A 13702-nucleotide genomic window follows, 5' to 3' on the forward strand; every position below is an offset into this window, starting at 1 on the left:
AATAAAGCCATACTGTACTTCTACCGTATATCTGTCCAAACAATAAAAATTTGCTTTGAGCCACAGCTCCATTAAGAGCACTAAACAAATACAGATAATGGCATTGCACTACACTCCTAATATACACAGGCTTTCTAAGGCTGTTTAGCTGATTACAGCTTACATCTATATTTAGATGAACTTATCTAATATTTCTCATCTCATCTCATTATCTCTAGCCGCTTTATCCTTCTACAGGGTCGCAGGCAAGCTGGAGCCTATCCCAGCTGACTACGGGCAAAAGGCGGGGTACACCCTGGACAAGTCGCCAGGTCATCACAGGGCTGACACATAGACAACCATTCACACTCACATTCACACCTACGGTCAATTTAGAGTCACCAGTTAACCTAACCTGCATGTCTTTGGACTGTGGGGGAAACCAGAGCACCCGGAGGAAACCCACGCGGACACGGGGAGAACATGCAAACTCCGCACAGAAAGGCCCTCGCCAGCCCCAGGGCTCGAACCCAGGACCTTCTTGCTGTGAGGCGACAGCGCTAACCACTACACCACCGTGCCGCCCTAATATTTCTCATGGTGAGATTAATATAAACAAACATAGCATTATTTAAACTTTTATTTATCTAGTCATTGAACTAATTTCAGCTTTGAAGTGTTTTAGTTTGGGGTACCATGGTGGTTCAGTGAATGGCATCACTCTCTCTCATATCTCCAGGGTTCCTGGTTTGATCCTGAGCTCAGGTTACTGTCTCTGAGGCTTGTTCACTTTCCATATTGATTTTTGTTCTACCTCAAAAAACATGTGGTGGATTGGCGACTCTAAACTACCCCTAGGTGTGAATGAAAGTGTGAATGTGTGTGGTGCTCTGGAGTCGCATTTCACCCCCAGTATTTCCAGGATAGGCTCTGGATCCACTGTGACCTTGAAAAAGCTTACTGAGGATGGATGAATGAATGATCAGACTGTTCTGTACTTCAATCTAGTAGCAATAACTTTCTGATATCTCTCAGATAATTTAGCTTTTTTTCTAAAAAAAATGCTTCAAATGAGCAAAATTATCTCGTTACAGAATAATAATTTAAATCGTGAACTAAATATAGCTTAATCATCTTTGTATACATTTGTTTTAATGAGAAATAATGAGAAAATATGAGATTAATCTGCCTATATGAAGATGTTTTAATTTGCAGAGAGATTTTTTTGTTTGTTTGCCATAATATGCCGTCTTCATACATACACACATCACATAGATTGCATCGAATGGCAATCTTGTACTGACCACAATCATGAATCTCAACATTAATGAGGACACAATGGCGTTTGTGCCGAGGGAAAGAAATCTATATTGGACTATCACCCAAGGCTGATTATTATGTGCCATGCACCAAGACCTGAGCTGGCAGAAGGAAAAAAAAAACATGGGATGAGAAAAAGAAAGGAAAGAGCTGATGTTATGGAAGAGGCGCGTTGTTGACTCAACAGATCTGCAGTTTAATCAATGGGGCGCCTCTGTGAATGAATATCAACCTTCGCACCTGTTATCTCCTCATCCATCTCTCTCCTGCATCGCCTATCTGATTTTCTACTCCATCAACATTTTCATCTTCCCTGCTTTATCTCCTCATCTCCAAGTCTATATTTGTCTCCATGTAGCTCGATTGTGGTCACACACTTCCTCTCCATTAAAATTCCACACATGCTGCAAGGACGTCATGTGAAAGCTTCAAAGATGCACCACAATGCAGCCAACTGACCAACTCATCAGACTGACAGGAAGAGAGAAAAAAGGCAGACGGTATCTGGGGTATTGAGATATTGATATCATATTTAGGTGGAATGGCTTTACCCTGGGAGCCGAAAGGAGACAGTAAACAGGCAAGGGAGACTGAAGAAATCAATGAGCACCTGAATCCACCTCTTTTTCAGACTGGAAGTCATTTACTATACACATTTAATCACTCTCTGTGAGCCAGTAAAAATCTGTTGAGCACATGGACGGTGTGATTCCCTGAAACCTGCCAGTGCAGATGAGGAATAATGAGGGAAGAAGGCATAAAGTAAAATGTGTAAATAGAAAATAATAAGTAAATAAAACCAAACAGACAGTATTGTTAAGCACTTTCTAAATTACATGAGCAATAATGTTTTGTAAATCATCCTGTAGATTGTACTTTAAGCCGAATAAACCTTTTTGTTTGGTTTGGTTTGGTTTGGTTTGGTTGGGTTTTGTTCATTCATGCATCTTCAGTAAGCACTCTATTCTGGTCAGGGTCACGGTGTAGTCTATGTTGGTGCAATAATTTAGTAGATTAAAATATGAACATACAAGATTTTTTTAATTTATTTATTCTATCCAAATTCACTGGATATGAGTAATCACGCACTCTGATTGGCTACTCTATTACTAGGATATCAGCTCATATACCATGAGAAGAGAAAAACAAAATGGCGGCGCGTGTTGCTGAACCAACTGCAGATGAAATAAAAACTACTCGAAAACAAAACCCCCAAAATACAAAACAAAGCAACAAAATATGGAATAAAAGTATTTGATGGTAAGAACGTATCTTTTTATTTTTCAAGAATTATTATTATTATGGGCGGCACGGTGGTGTAGTGGTTAGCGCTGTCGCCTCACAGCAAGAAGGTCCTGGGTTCGAGCCCCGGGGCCAGCGAGGGCCTTTCTGTGTGGAGTTTGCATGTTCTCCCCGTGTCCACGTGGGTTTCCTCCGGGTGCTCCGGTTTCCCCCACAGTCCAAAGACATGCAGGTTAGGTTAACTGGTGACTCTAAATTGACCGTGAGTGTGAATGTTTGTCTGTGTCTATGTGTCAGCCCTGTGATGACCTGGCGACTTGTCCAGGGTGTACCCCGCCTCTCGCCCGTAGTCAGCTGGGATAGGCTCCAGCTTGCCTGCGACCCTGTAGAAGGATAAAGCGGCTAGAGATAATGAGATGAGATGAGTATTATTATTATCACATTTTTCACAAATTGCTACTGTCAATTCACCGGTTTGTTTACATTCTCAGCGGAAATTATTTTGTCGGATGTTTTGTATAAAGTTTTTATTTGTCAAATTTGCAAGAAATAAAAATAAAAATGCTCTGTTTCTCAAAATCCAGTGAATGTGGATCAGTGGCGGCTGCTGGTTTTTAAAACAGGGGAAGCCCATTTTACGCATTCATCGTAAAACCTGTAGGCCGGATATCAAAGCATAGAAAGGTGTGCCCCATTAGCATAGTGAACTAGACAACCCTACCTAGTGGCAGAAAGTAGTTTTGCTTGTACATTTCATGTTATAGTCTGGCTTGCCAGGCTAGTGCCTCATATCCTTAATCAAAAATATCAAACATCCAAAAATCACTGGCTATTCAAGGAAGAGCCTTGAACATCATACCCTGATATGCAACACAGAGTCTTTAACACAACACCCAGCTGTGCAACACATCCTTGAACATCTTCTGCAACACAGTCTGGAAATTCATAACCAGGTAGGCTATGCAACACACAGAACCTTGAATATTATACCCAGGTATAACCTATAACACAGAGCCCACCATTCTCTTAACATTACTGAACAATATACACACTTCAGAGTCATGAACATGAACACTATTTATACACAAATTCTGCCCTCCGCTCCTTTTCCAGAAAATGGTCTGTGACCCTGTCATACCAGCTGGTTGTGCTTTCCAGAGACTTTACCAATTTCTGTTAGCAGCTAGCACTGCAGATCCCAATAAGGCTCAAGCTAGCCTACAACCAGATTGAACTACAAATGAAATAAACGAGTGAATTCACAAATGATCAAACTGATAGAATGGATGAAAGTTAACGGAGCACAATGAGTAATATTTACATTTATTTACAGAGACATCAATGAGAAGAACCGTTTATATGAAAAGAAATTCGGACAGCACTTTGGCACACGACTACACTTTCTCGACATCCGCTAGGGACTGACTGATCATACTTCCGTGTTCCTCGCCGAAGTACCGCCCTCCTCATGTCTTTCAAACACTACCTCCAATAATCCTTTATCAGCCCGGCTTCTTGTCCCTCCCACTGTCTCGTTTAGTCCCAGAGAAGCCCAGCTTCCCTGGAAGTGACGATTTTGTTGATTTTAACCAATAACAACTAGCCGAAATTGGCTGTTCAGAGCCATCTCGTAGACTGCAACGGATACCCGGCTGCCAGTCAGTGTTGCCAGATACTGTTGACGTTTTCCATCCCAAAATATGTTCAAAACCCGCCAAAATGCACTTAAAACCGCCCAATCTGGCAACACTGCTGCCAGTCCATAGAGCCCATTGAAATATGAAAGGTTACAGCCTGGCAGCAAAGGTGATTCTCGTAGCGAACTGCAAGTTTGTCAGACATCACTCAAATAAGTTACAGGATAGTTATGAACATAAATACAATCTTGGGCATATATTATGTTATGCAAGTTATTGTTTTAATGAGAATTCAACGTCGTAGATGCCGCAGTTTGGGGAGAGAATTTTAGGGGAAGCTCGGCTTCCCTTGTTGTCTCTGAGAAATCGCCCCTGATGTGGATAGAATAAAACAGTTATTCCATTCAATCTCATCATACATGGCTGATAGCCAGCTCGGTGCTATGTGCCTCGTCGGCCATCAGCTGATGTACGACTCGATTTCGTGGAATAATTGTTAATGAGCTCCACTTGTGACATAGAAAGGGGAGGTAAATCTGAACAGCTTGTTGAAGCATATTTTCAGAAAAATCAAGCAGTGCATCTTTCAGTAATAGGGTCGTACATGAGCTGATAGCCGATGAGGCACATAGTGCTGAGTTGGCTATAAGCCATGTATGACGAGATTGAGTGGAGTAACTGTTTAGTATATACATTTCGTAGCCCACTTCTTCAAAACTATGCTAGCAATGCCTTCAAGAGACAGCTAGAGACAGAAACACACAGACTTGGTCAAATTCAGCAATAAATTCACTGCCAGCGTGAGTGGAGGGTCCGTTGTAGTGACCTCACCTAGCACTTTGCAACTACCAGTGCAGAGCTCTGAGACTTGGGAGCTAAACAGTCTTTTTGACTGTATACCTGAATGTTTTGCAAAAAATTATTTCAAAATAAACATGATTGGACTCATATGATGAGCGAACCATTTTATTGTGTCCCCTGCAGCTCTGTAATGTCACAAAATTATGAAAATTCCTGACGGAGTGCCAGGATACTGGGCATGAGACAGGAATACACACTAGATGGGACACCATTCCATCACAAGGCACTGTGCACACACCTAGGGTCAATTTAGCATATACAGTCCACTAGAGAACCCAGATGAAACCAACATGAACATGGGGCTTGCGTGCTCAGACAGTAACCCAAGCTCAGGAGCTGTAAGGCAGCAATGTTACCTGCTGCACATTCATACTGCCCCAGATTTAAAAAAAAAAATAAAGACAGAAATGAGAACAATGTCTAAATCTAAGTTTAGTAATGTAATACTTTTATACTAACCCAATAATCTGAATTATTATACAGGACACTTTTTCAATGGAATAAAAACGTGTTCTATTCCCTTCCAGCAGGTTTCATTCATTTGGTTTGATAGCATGCAGTATTGTTAGCATATCACTTATCCTACGTGTATTATGTCACTCTACCCAATGGAGAATGAGCGTTGAATATGGTTTACGATACTGCATGGTTGTCAAGACAACATGATGTCACACATCGGAGCTAATGTATCCAATGAGAGAGTTTTCTGCTGCACACGTGCAGAAGCATTTCTTTGTTTGCCGGGAAATTGAAAGACACGTTGAACACCCGAAAGGCTACCAAAACTTCATTAGATATTGTTCACGCATATTTACAAGAGAAAAACATACCATCGGATATCAAAAAACTGGAAAAGAGACTTGTCGGAGACATAAAACTTCCATGCTAGCAAGTGACTGTGACAATTTGTAAACAAACATGGCCACCAGGTTTGCTTTGTTAAAAGTGGAAGATTTTGAAAGAATTTTGAAAAAGAAAGATGCGTTGAACACCCAAATGCAACGTGTATGTATAATAAGAATAATATTGGCTGGCGTTGAGTGGTATATCAGATATATTCCATTCAGCTAGCATGATATTGCATGATTCAAAGACGAGTAGCTGAATAGAATATATCTGATATACCACTCAACACCAGCCAATATTATTTAAATACTATGTACGTTTCCCTTTATTCTAAATTGTTCCCATTGTAATCAGCCAAAGAGCTGCAAGACATTTTTTCCCTAGCACCCTTAATAAATATGGTTAACTAAAGTTACCTACCGGTACTTATGTATGTACATGTCTAATATTAGCAAAGTCAAATATACATTTATATATTTTATTTCACATTAATGAACTCATTAATGCCACATGAGCACATCTTTCAAGCAGGAAAGTCAAGTCAAGATGAGAGCATCAGCCAGAAGATTATTCATGCGATCCAGGGAGAAGTGGGTGGTGCAAGTTAAACTTAGAGACTTCAAACTGTGTATGTGATCAGTCCAGATTCATGCTGATTGGTTGATCTGTAGTCTTTATTAAGGGAAACAAAATCAAATCAAATCAAATCAAATCAAGTTTATTTGTACAGCGCTTTTAACAATAAACATTGTCGCAAAGCAGCTTTACAGAATTTGAGCGACTTAAAACATGAGCTAATTTTATCCCTAATCTATCCCCAATGAGCAAGCCTGTGGCGACGGTGGCAAGGAAAAACTCCCTCAGACGACATGAGGAAGAAACCTCGAGAGGAACCAGACTCAAAAGGGAACCCATCCTCATTTGGGCAACAACAGACAGCCTGACTATAATATTAACAGTTTTAACAGGTATAACCCTCAACTGTCCTCATGGGGCCGTCCTTCACAGGAGTGGGGCGATAAAACTCCGACCAGACACAGGGCACCAGGATGGATCAAGCAGGTCCGAGGGGCAGAAGAGGCCAGCATCTCAATCCCAGGATCAACATGTAACTCAGAGGGACAGATGGGGGGGGGGAGACAAAAGAGGACACTTTTGACTTAGTTTAGAATGATGACTGACTTCAGTGTTAAAGCATACACAGTCAGAAACAGGGGTACAGTAGGAGTCCATTTCTGTTCCCCAACATACAATCTACACTTATGTTCCCCTTAGGGCTCATTATTGGACCTCAAGGTAACTATGTGTAGCTTTTTAGGGCCAAAAAGGTACACACACACACACATATATATATATATATATATATATATATATATATATTCCCAAGCAGTATATAAAGGGTACAAATTAGTACCTTAGAGGATGCTGCCCTAGTTAGAAGCCGTTGTAACCCTAAAGGTAGAATAATATACTTTATTTTCTGAAAGTGGAGAACTCCTGCACTAAATGTGTGAATGTTGTCAGGCACATACATACCATACATACATACATACATATATTGGTGTGTGGGGACTCAGGCAACGGCTGTGAGGCTCAAACACCTCTGTCTTATGAAGCATACACTAATGAGGACACCTGGGGTCAGTCCCTCTCAGCACGAGATCCCGATGATGCCTTCAGAATGTACTAGCATCTACTGGCTCCTTTCATAATAACACTCCATACTGTGTGTTTGTGTGTAGAGCTCTTGAGGCCATGTGATCCTTTCAGACCCAAACAAATTCAAAGGCTTAACTTGCCGTGACCTCAGTGTGTGTGTGTGTGTGTGTGTGTGTGTGTGTGTGATCGACAGGTCCAGAACATTACCCAGTCTATGGAGGTGCTGGATTTAAGGACATACCGGGATTTACAGTATGTCCGAGACACAGAGAACCTAATGAAAACGGTGGACGGCAAATTGAAGACAGCTTCGGAGAACCCACGCAGCCTCAACCCCAAGAACTTTCAGGTATCAAGTCCATATTTATTGTAATTTCATTCACATATACACTGAGACACCATATCCGTAATCCGTATTTACAGTGAGATGAGATATCGAGCAAAATACAATCAATAGCAAATTGTTTCTATATTAAAAAAACCCTGAAAATGGCAAAATACTGCAGAGTAGAATATTGCTACAGCATTATTTTTGTCTTTATTAAAATACAGAAATACACTTTGTACAGCTATGATATGAGCTCAGTCGAGACAGCTGATAAAGCTAAAATTTGTGTTCTGGTGGATGAAATCTCATGCTAATTCATTCATTCATCCTCAGTAGTCAGTTTTTCCACTATATGTTATTCACCACATTGCTAGCCTGAAACAAATCACAAAGGGGTGATTATGGTTTGATTTCTGAACTGTTTCTGACCCATGAGTGTATTGGTAAGAGGTTAACATAGCTATGATCGTAGCAGTTTTACCTGCTAGCTAGCATTCAAATCATCATCCACCACAGTGTTACTTTTATCAAATGAAGTTGCACAACTGATCCAATATGTCTGTTATAAAGTGTATTTCTTTGCTTTCAAAAGCTAGCATCCAGCTCACTAACTAGCATAACTTTCTAGCTACTGAAAACAAAATTATATCTAATTAACAGTTATTCCATGAAATCGAGTCGTACATGAGCTGATGGTCGACGAGGCGCGTAGCAACGAGTTGGCTATAAGCCATGTATGATGAGATTGAGTGGAATAACTGTTTTATTCTATCCACATTCACTGGATTTTGAGAAACAGAGCATTTTTATTTTTTGCAAATTTGATAAATAAAAACTTTATACAAAATGTCTGACAGAATCATTTCTGCTTAGAATGTAAACAAACCGGCGAAATGACAGGAGCAATTTGTGAAAAATGCTGTAATAGTAATATTTATTTTAAAAAAGATATGTTCTTACTATCAAATACTTTTATTCCTTTTTTGGGGGGAGGAGGGGAGAGTTCTCCTTCTTTAGGGTTTCTTGGGGGTTGGCAAACCAACCAACTGGGCTGGAGTGTGGAACAGGAGATATTGGGGAAGAAAAAAACTATATTCTTTTAGCGATTTCTCTTTCTTTTAAGGCGGCACGGTGGTGTAGTGGTTAGCGCTGTCGCCTCACAGCAAGAAGGTCCGGGTTCGAGCCCCGTGGCTGGCGAGGGCCTTTCTGTGCGGAGTTTGCATGTTCTCCCTGTGTCCACGTGGGTTTCCTCCGGGTGCTCCGGTTTCCCCCACAGTCCAAAGACATGCAGGTTAGGTTAACTGGTGACTCTAAATTGACCGTAGGTGTGAATGGTTGTCTGTGTCTATGTGTCAGCCCTGTGATGACCTGGCGACTTGTCCAGGGTGTACCCCGCCTTTCGCCCGTAGTCAGCTGGGATAGGCTCCAGCTTGCCTGCGACCCTGTAGAAGGATAAAGCGGCTAGAGATAATGAGATGAGATGTTTCTTTTAAATACTTGATAATTTTTGTGATTTTGTTTCCGAGTAGAGTTTTTATTTCATTTTCGGTTGGTTCAACAACATGCTCCTCCATTTTGTTTTTCTCTATTCATGGTACTGTATATGAGCTGATATCCTAGTAGTAGAGTAGCCAGTCAGAGCATGCAATTGCTCATATCCAGTGAATGTGGATAGAATAATAAAGAATATTACTAGCCCTCCAGTAATAGCATATGTTTTATTTTTAATATAAACAAACCAAAAACAGAAATGAGTCAGAGACATGTTAGTATATCTGTATTTCCTCTTTGATGAGTCACTTGGGTGTTCAGATGCTGCTCAAAAAACCACCAGAATTGCACTAGCATAACACGATGATGCAAGAAACTCCATAAGACAAATTACATTACATTTTACATTACAGGCATTTAGCAGACGCTTTTATCCAGAGCAACGTACAACATACCCAGAGCAACCTGGGGAGCAGTTGAGGGTTAGGTACCTTGCTCAAGGACACTTCAGCCATTCCTGCTGGTCCAGGGAATCAAACCAGTGACGTTTTGTGCCTAAAATCATTAAGCCATAGCTTCCCCAAATACAAATTACATACTGATATCTTTCTAGAGCCATCAAAAGTACAGCAGATACTGTAACAAAGTAACGGTTCAAAGTAGTGTCAGAAATACTGCCCATAGCTACCTGCCTACAACATGTCGTGTAGTTGTATCTCATCTGTCTTTAACTTTAAAATTTCAGGACCTATCAGGGAACCTAGACTTGCATTCCCCTTACAGACCTTTCCTTATAACTGTACTCTAGTTACATGCATGCATAACGTCCTTTAAGATGAATAGCTAATATGAATAATAAACCACACCTTTAAAACTTTGAAAAACTATGGGTTGTTTACAACAGTGTTGAAAATAAGTCCAAATGTGTCACTATTTATGCACATGATATTATACAAATGATCTGCGTCGAGTTCACACCTCCGAGGTTGTCAGCCGTTTCCTGAGTAGAAGTGTCTGAGACAGGGTTTTCACAACACATTGCCGCTGTTACAGTCTTCAAATCCTTTATGGAGATAACAGTATAGGCATAACAGTATATGTGCAGGCATTACAGTTTTACTAGAATAACAGGAAACTGAATACATAGCTGTGCCATCTTACTGTGCAAATGACATTAAATTGTAAATCGTGTTAGCAAGAACTGTGATCAATTAGTCGGTCTCCAATCCTAAAGCAGTACCTTCGAACTTGAACCTGAAAACATCCCTGATGAAATTCATCTAAGGTTTGATGGCTAGATGAGATAAAACTGGTTAAAACCAACTCTCTATGGTGTATACACAAATCTGTAGAGAGATACATCAGAAATGACAGGGATACACAAACACGAAAGATCCACACAAGTGGTTTCTGTTTCATCAAGTCTTTTAGCACTGGTCCTTCGAGAGATTTCAAAGGCATTGAAGTGAGAACCAAAAGTGAGATTTAGGGTTTCTTTCTGTAATAAGCAACCACACATGCTTGAGTGTGTGTTTGTGTGGATAAAAGCCTTTCTCTGCTTCTGCATCCATTCTATCAGTAAGCCACACATATTAACACTTCTGCCCCACTTATCTCCCAAAGACTAAGAAGGTCCCATGATTAGTGCACTTTTTCATCTTCTTAAAACCATGTTGCATTCAGTGACCCCCTCATCCTCCAGGATCCGAGATTAGCTTGAGCTAACGCAGTCTTTAATATTCCGACCAAGTTCCTTCTTGCCTAATGATAGGAGAAGAGCCTGGGATAGTATTTCTGCCTCAGGGGTCCAGTCATCTATGAGTCCAAACTGAATCAAATCACTCCACCTCTCTTACCATCATTCCAAAGAGAATTATTCAAAACACATCCTCAAAATCATGGTTCATCTATCGATAAATTTTCAATGAATAAAGAATAAAAGTCACTTTTGGAGAGAAGTCTTGCTGTGGTGCTGTGTGGTGGTTCAAAGGGCTGGTCTGCAGAAGGCAGGCTTTATTTTACCACAAGCAACTGATGAATGTGGGGAGCTCAAAGTTGCCTGTGGCAGTCCGACAGATTAATGAGACCAAATTTTCATGACTCAAAATGGGAAAATGAGATTTATGATGTAGCACTACTGGTCTGAGAGGCACTCCATCACCAGATTTACAATAAACCTTAACAAGGAAGAAGCAGCTACACCTCCTGTGGCTACCAGTATGTAGACTTCCCTAGGTGTGGGTGGAGCACAGAGGACGGCAGGACAGAGATCAGGTTCAACAAACAGTTTAATTGTTTCCACTTTTCAGGGGACACAAGAGGTTTTAACCAGACACACGCACACACACACACAGGTGTCTGGTTCGGGAGAGATCTCCTCTGCTCTCGCTCTCCCTCCCTAAATAGGGCGCGGTCCCTGGGAAGACACACAAACACAGGTTAATTGCTCTCAGGTGAAGTGAATCTGCCACTTACCTTCCCCGACTCCGCCCTCCTGTCACAGACCGGTGCTTGACCACGCCCCCGCTGCCACATACCCCCACCGCCCGACTCAGGCCGGGCAGCCGTCCGGCCCGCAGCCGACTCCCCCCCCCCTTGACGGGAGAGGAAGTCCGCCACGACCATCTGCGCCCCCGGCCTGTGGACCACCTTGAAATTAAAGGGTTGGAGCGCCAGATACCAACGGGTGATCCGCGCGTTGGCATCTTTCATGCGGTGGAGCCACTGGAGGGGCGCGTGGTCCGAACAGAGGGTGAAAGAGCGCCCCAGCAGGTAGTACCGGAGGGCGAGGACCGCCCATTTGATCGCCAGGCACTCCTTCTCAATCGTGCTGTAGCGCCCCTCACGCACTGACAGCTTCCGGCTGATGTATAGGACCGGGCGATCCTCCCCCTCCACCTGCTGGGACAAAACGGCCCCCAGCCCTCTGTCCGACGCATCCGTCTGTAACATAAAAGGGAGAGAGAAGTCAGGGGAGTGTAAAAGTGGCCCCCCACACAGTGCAGCCTTTACCTCAGAGAAAGCCCGCTGGCACTGCTCCGTCCACTGGACCGGATCTGGCGCCCCCTTTTTAGTGAGGTCAGTCAGCGGGCGGGTGACGTCCGAATAATTAGGTATAAACCTACGATAGTAGCCAGCCAGCCCCAGGAACTGTCTCACCCCCTTTTTGGTCTTGGGCCTCGGGCAGGCCGCAATCGCTGCTGTCTTATTAATCTGGGGACGCACCTGCCCGTTGCCCAAGTGGAAGCCCAGATACCGTACTTCCACCCGCCCAATCGCACACTTCTTTGGGTTGGCCGTGAGTCCCGCCCGTCTCAGCGACCTAAGGACGGCCCTCAGGTGTTGCAGGTGCCGCTGCCAGTCGTTACTATAAACGATAATGTCGTCCAGGTAGGCGGCCGCATAGGTGGCGTGGGGCCGGAGGACCCGGTCCATCAGCCGCTGAAACGTAGCGGGCGCCCCAAACAGCCCAAACGGAAGTGTGACGAACTGGTGTAAGCCGAACGGTGTGGAAAAGGCCGTTTTCTCCCGGGATAATGGAGTCAAGGGGATCTGCCAATATCCCTTCGTTAAATCCAGTGTCGAGTAAAAGCGAGCCGTGCCTAGTCGATCGAGCAGCTCATCAATGCGAGGCATTGGGTACGCGTCGAATTTAGACACCGCGTTGACTTTTCTATAGTCCACACAGAACCGGACCGAGCCGTCGGCCTTGGGAACCAAGACCACCGGGCTGCTCCAGTCGCTGTGGGACTCCTCGACGATGCCCATTTCGAGCATGGCCTGAAGTTCTTCCCGAACCACCTTTTTTTTGTGTTCGGGTAGTCTATAAGGGCGGCTACGCACTACCACCCCCGGGGGTGTCTCTATGTGGTGTTCTATGAGGTTAGTGCGACCGGGCAGGGGCGAGAACACATCCGAAAACTCGGCTTGCAACTGGGCGACCTCCGTGAGTTGGGTCGGGGAGAGGTGGTCTCCACAGGGGACCGGAGAGGTACATGATGCCAAATTCCCTTTTTGAACCTCCGGCCCCAGCTCCGCCTTCTCCGGAACTACCGACACCAACGCCACGGGGACCTCCTCGTTCCAGAGTTTGAGCAGATTGAGGTGGTAAATCTGTAGCGCCCCACCCCTGTCTGTTCGCCTCACCTCATAGTCGACATCCCCGACTCGCCGTGTGACCTCAAAGGGTCCTTGCCACTTGGCGATTAATTTGGAGCTCGACGTGGGCAAGAGTACGAGTACTTTATCTCCCGGTGTGAACTCTCTAAGGCGCGTACCCTTGTTGTACAGGCGGGCTTGCCGTTCCTGGGCCTGCCGCAAATTCTCCTGAGTTAGGTGG

The 13702-nt window shown here is 43.5% G+C and overlaps 1 protein-coding gene across 1 annotated transcript in view; it reads left to right on the top strand.

The window, feature by feature from the left end:
• olfm2a (olfactomedin 2a) overlaps positions 1-13702 on the top strand; it is a 136259-nt gene that overhangs the window by 68362 nt on the left and 54195 nt on the right. Inside the window, exon 3 of the mRNA XM_060942582.1 lies at positions 7738-7893. Coding sequence (XP_060798565.1) covers positions 7738-7893 — 156 coding nt within the window. The remainder of the gene's footprint in view (positions 1-7737; positions 7894-13702) is intronic.

The sequence above is a fragment of the Neoarius graeffei genome, chromosome 16 (genome assembly GCF_027579695.1).
Source record: "Neoarius graeffei isolate fNeoGra1 chromosome 16, fNeoGra1.pri, whole genome shotgun sequence".
NCBI lineage: Eukaryota > Metazoa > Chordata > Actinopteri > Siluriformes > Ariidae > Neoarius > Neoarius graeffei.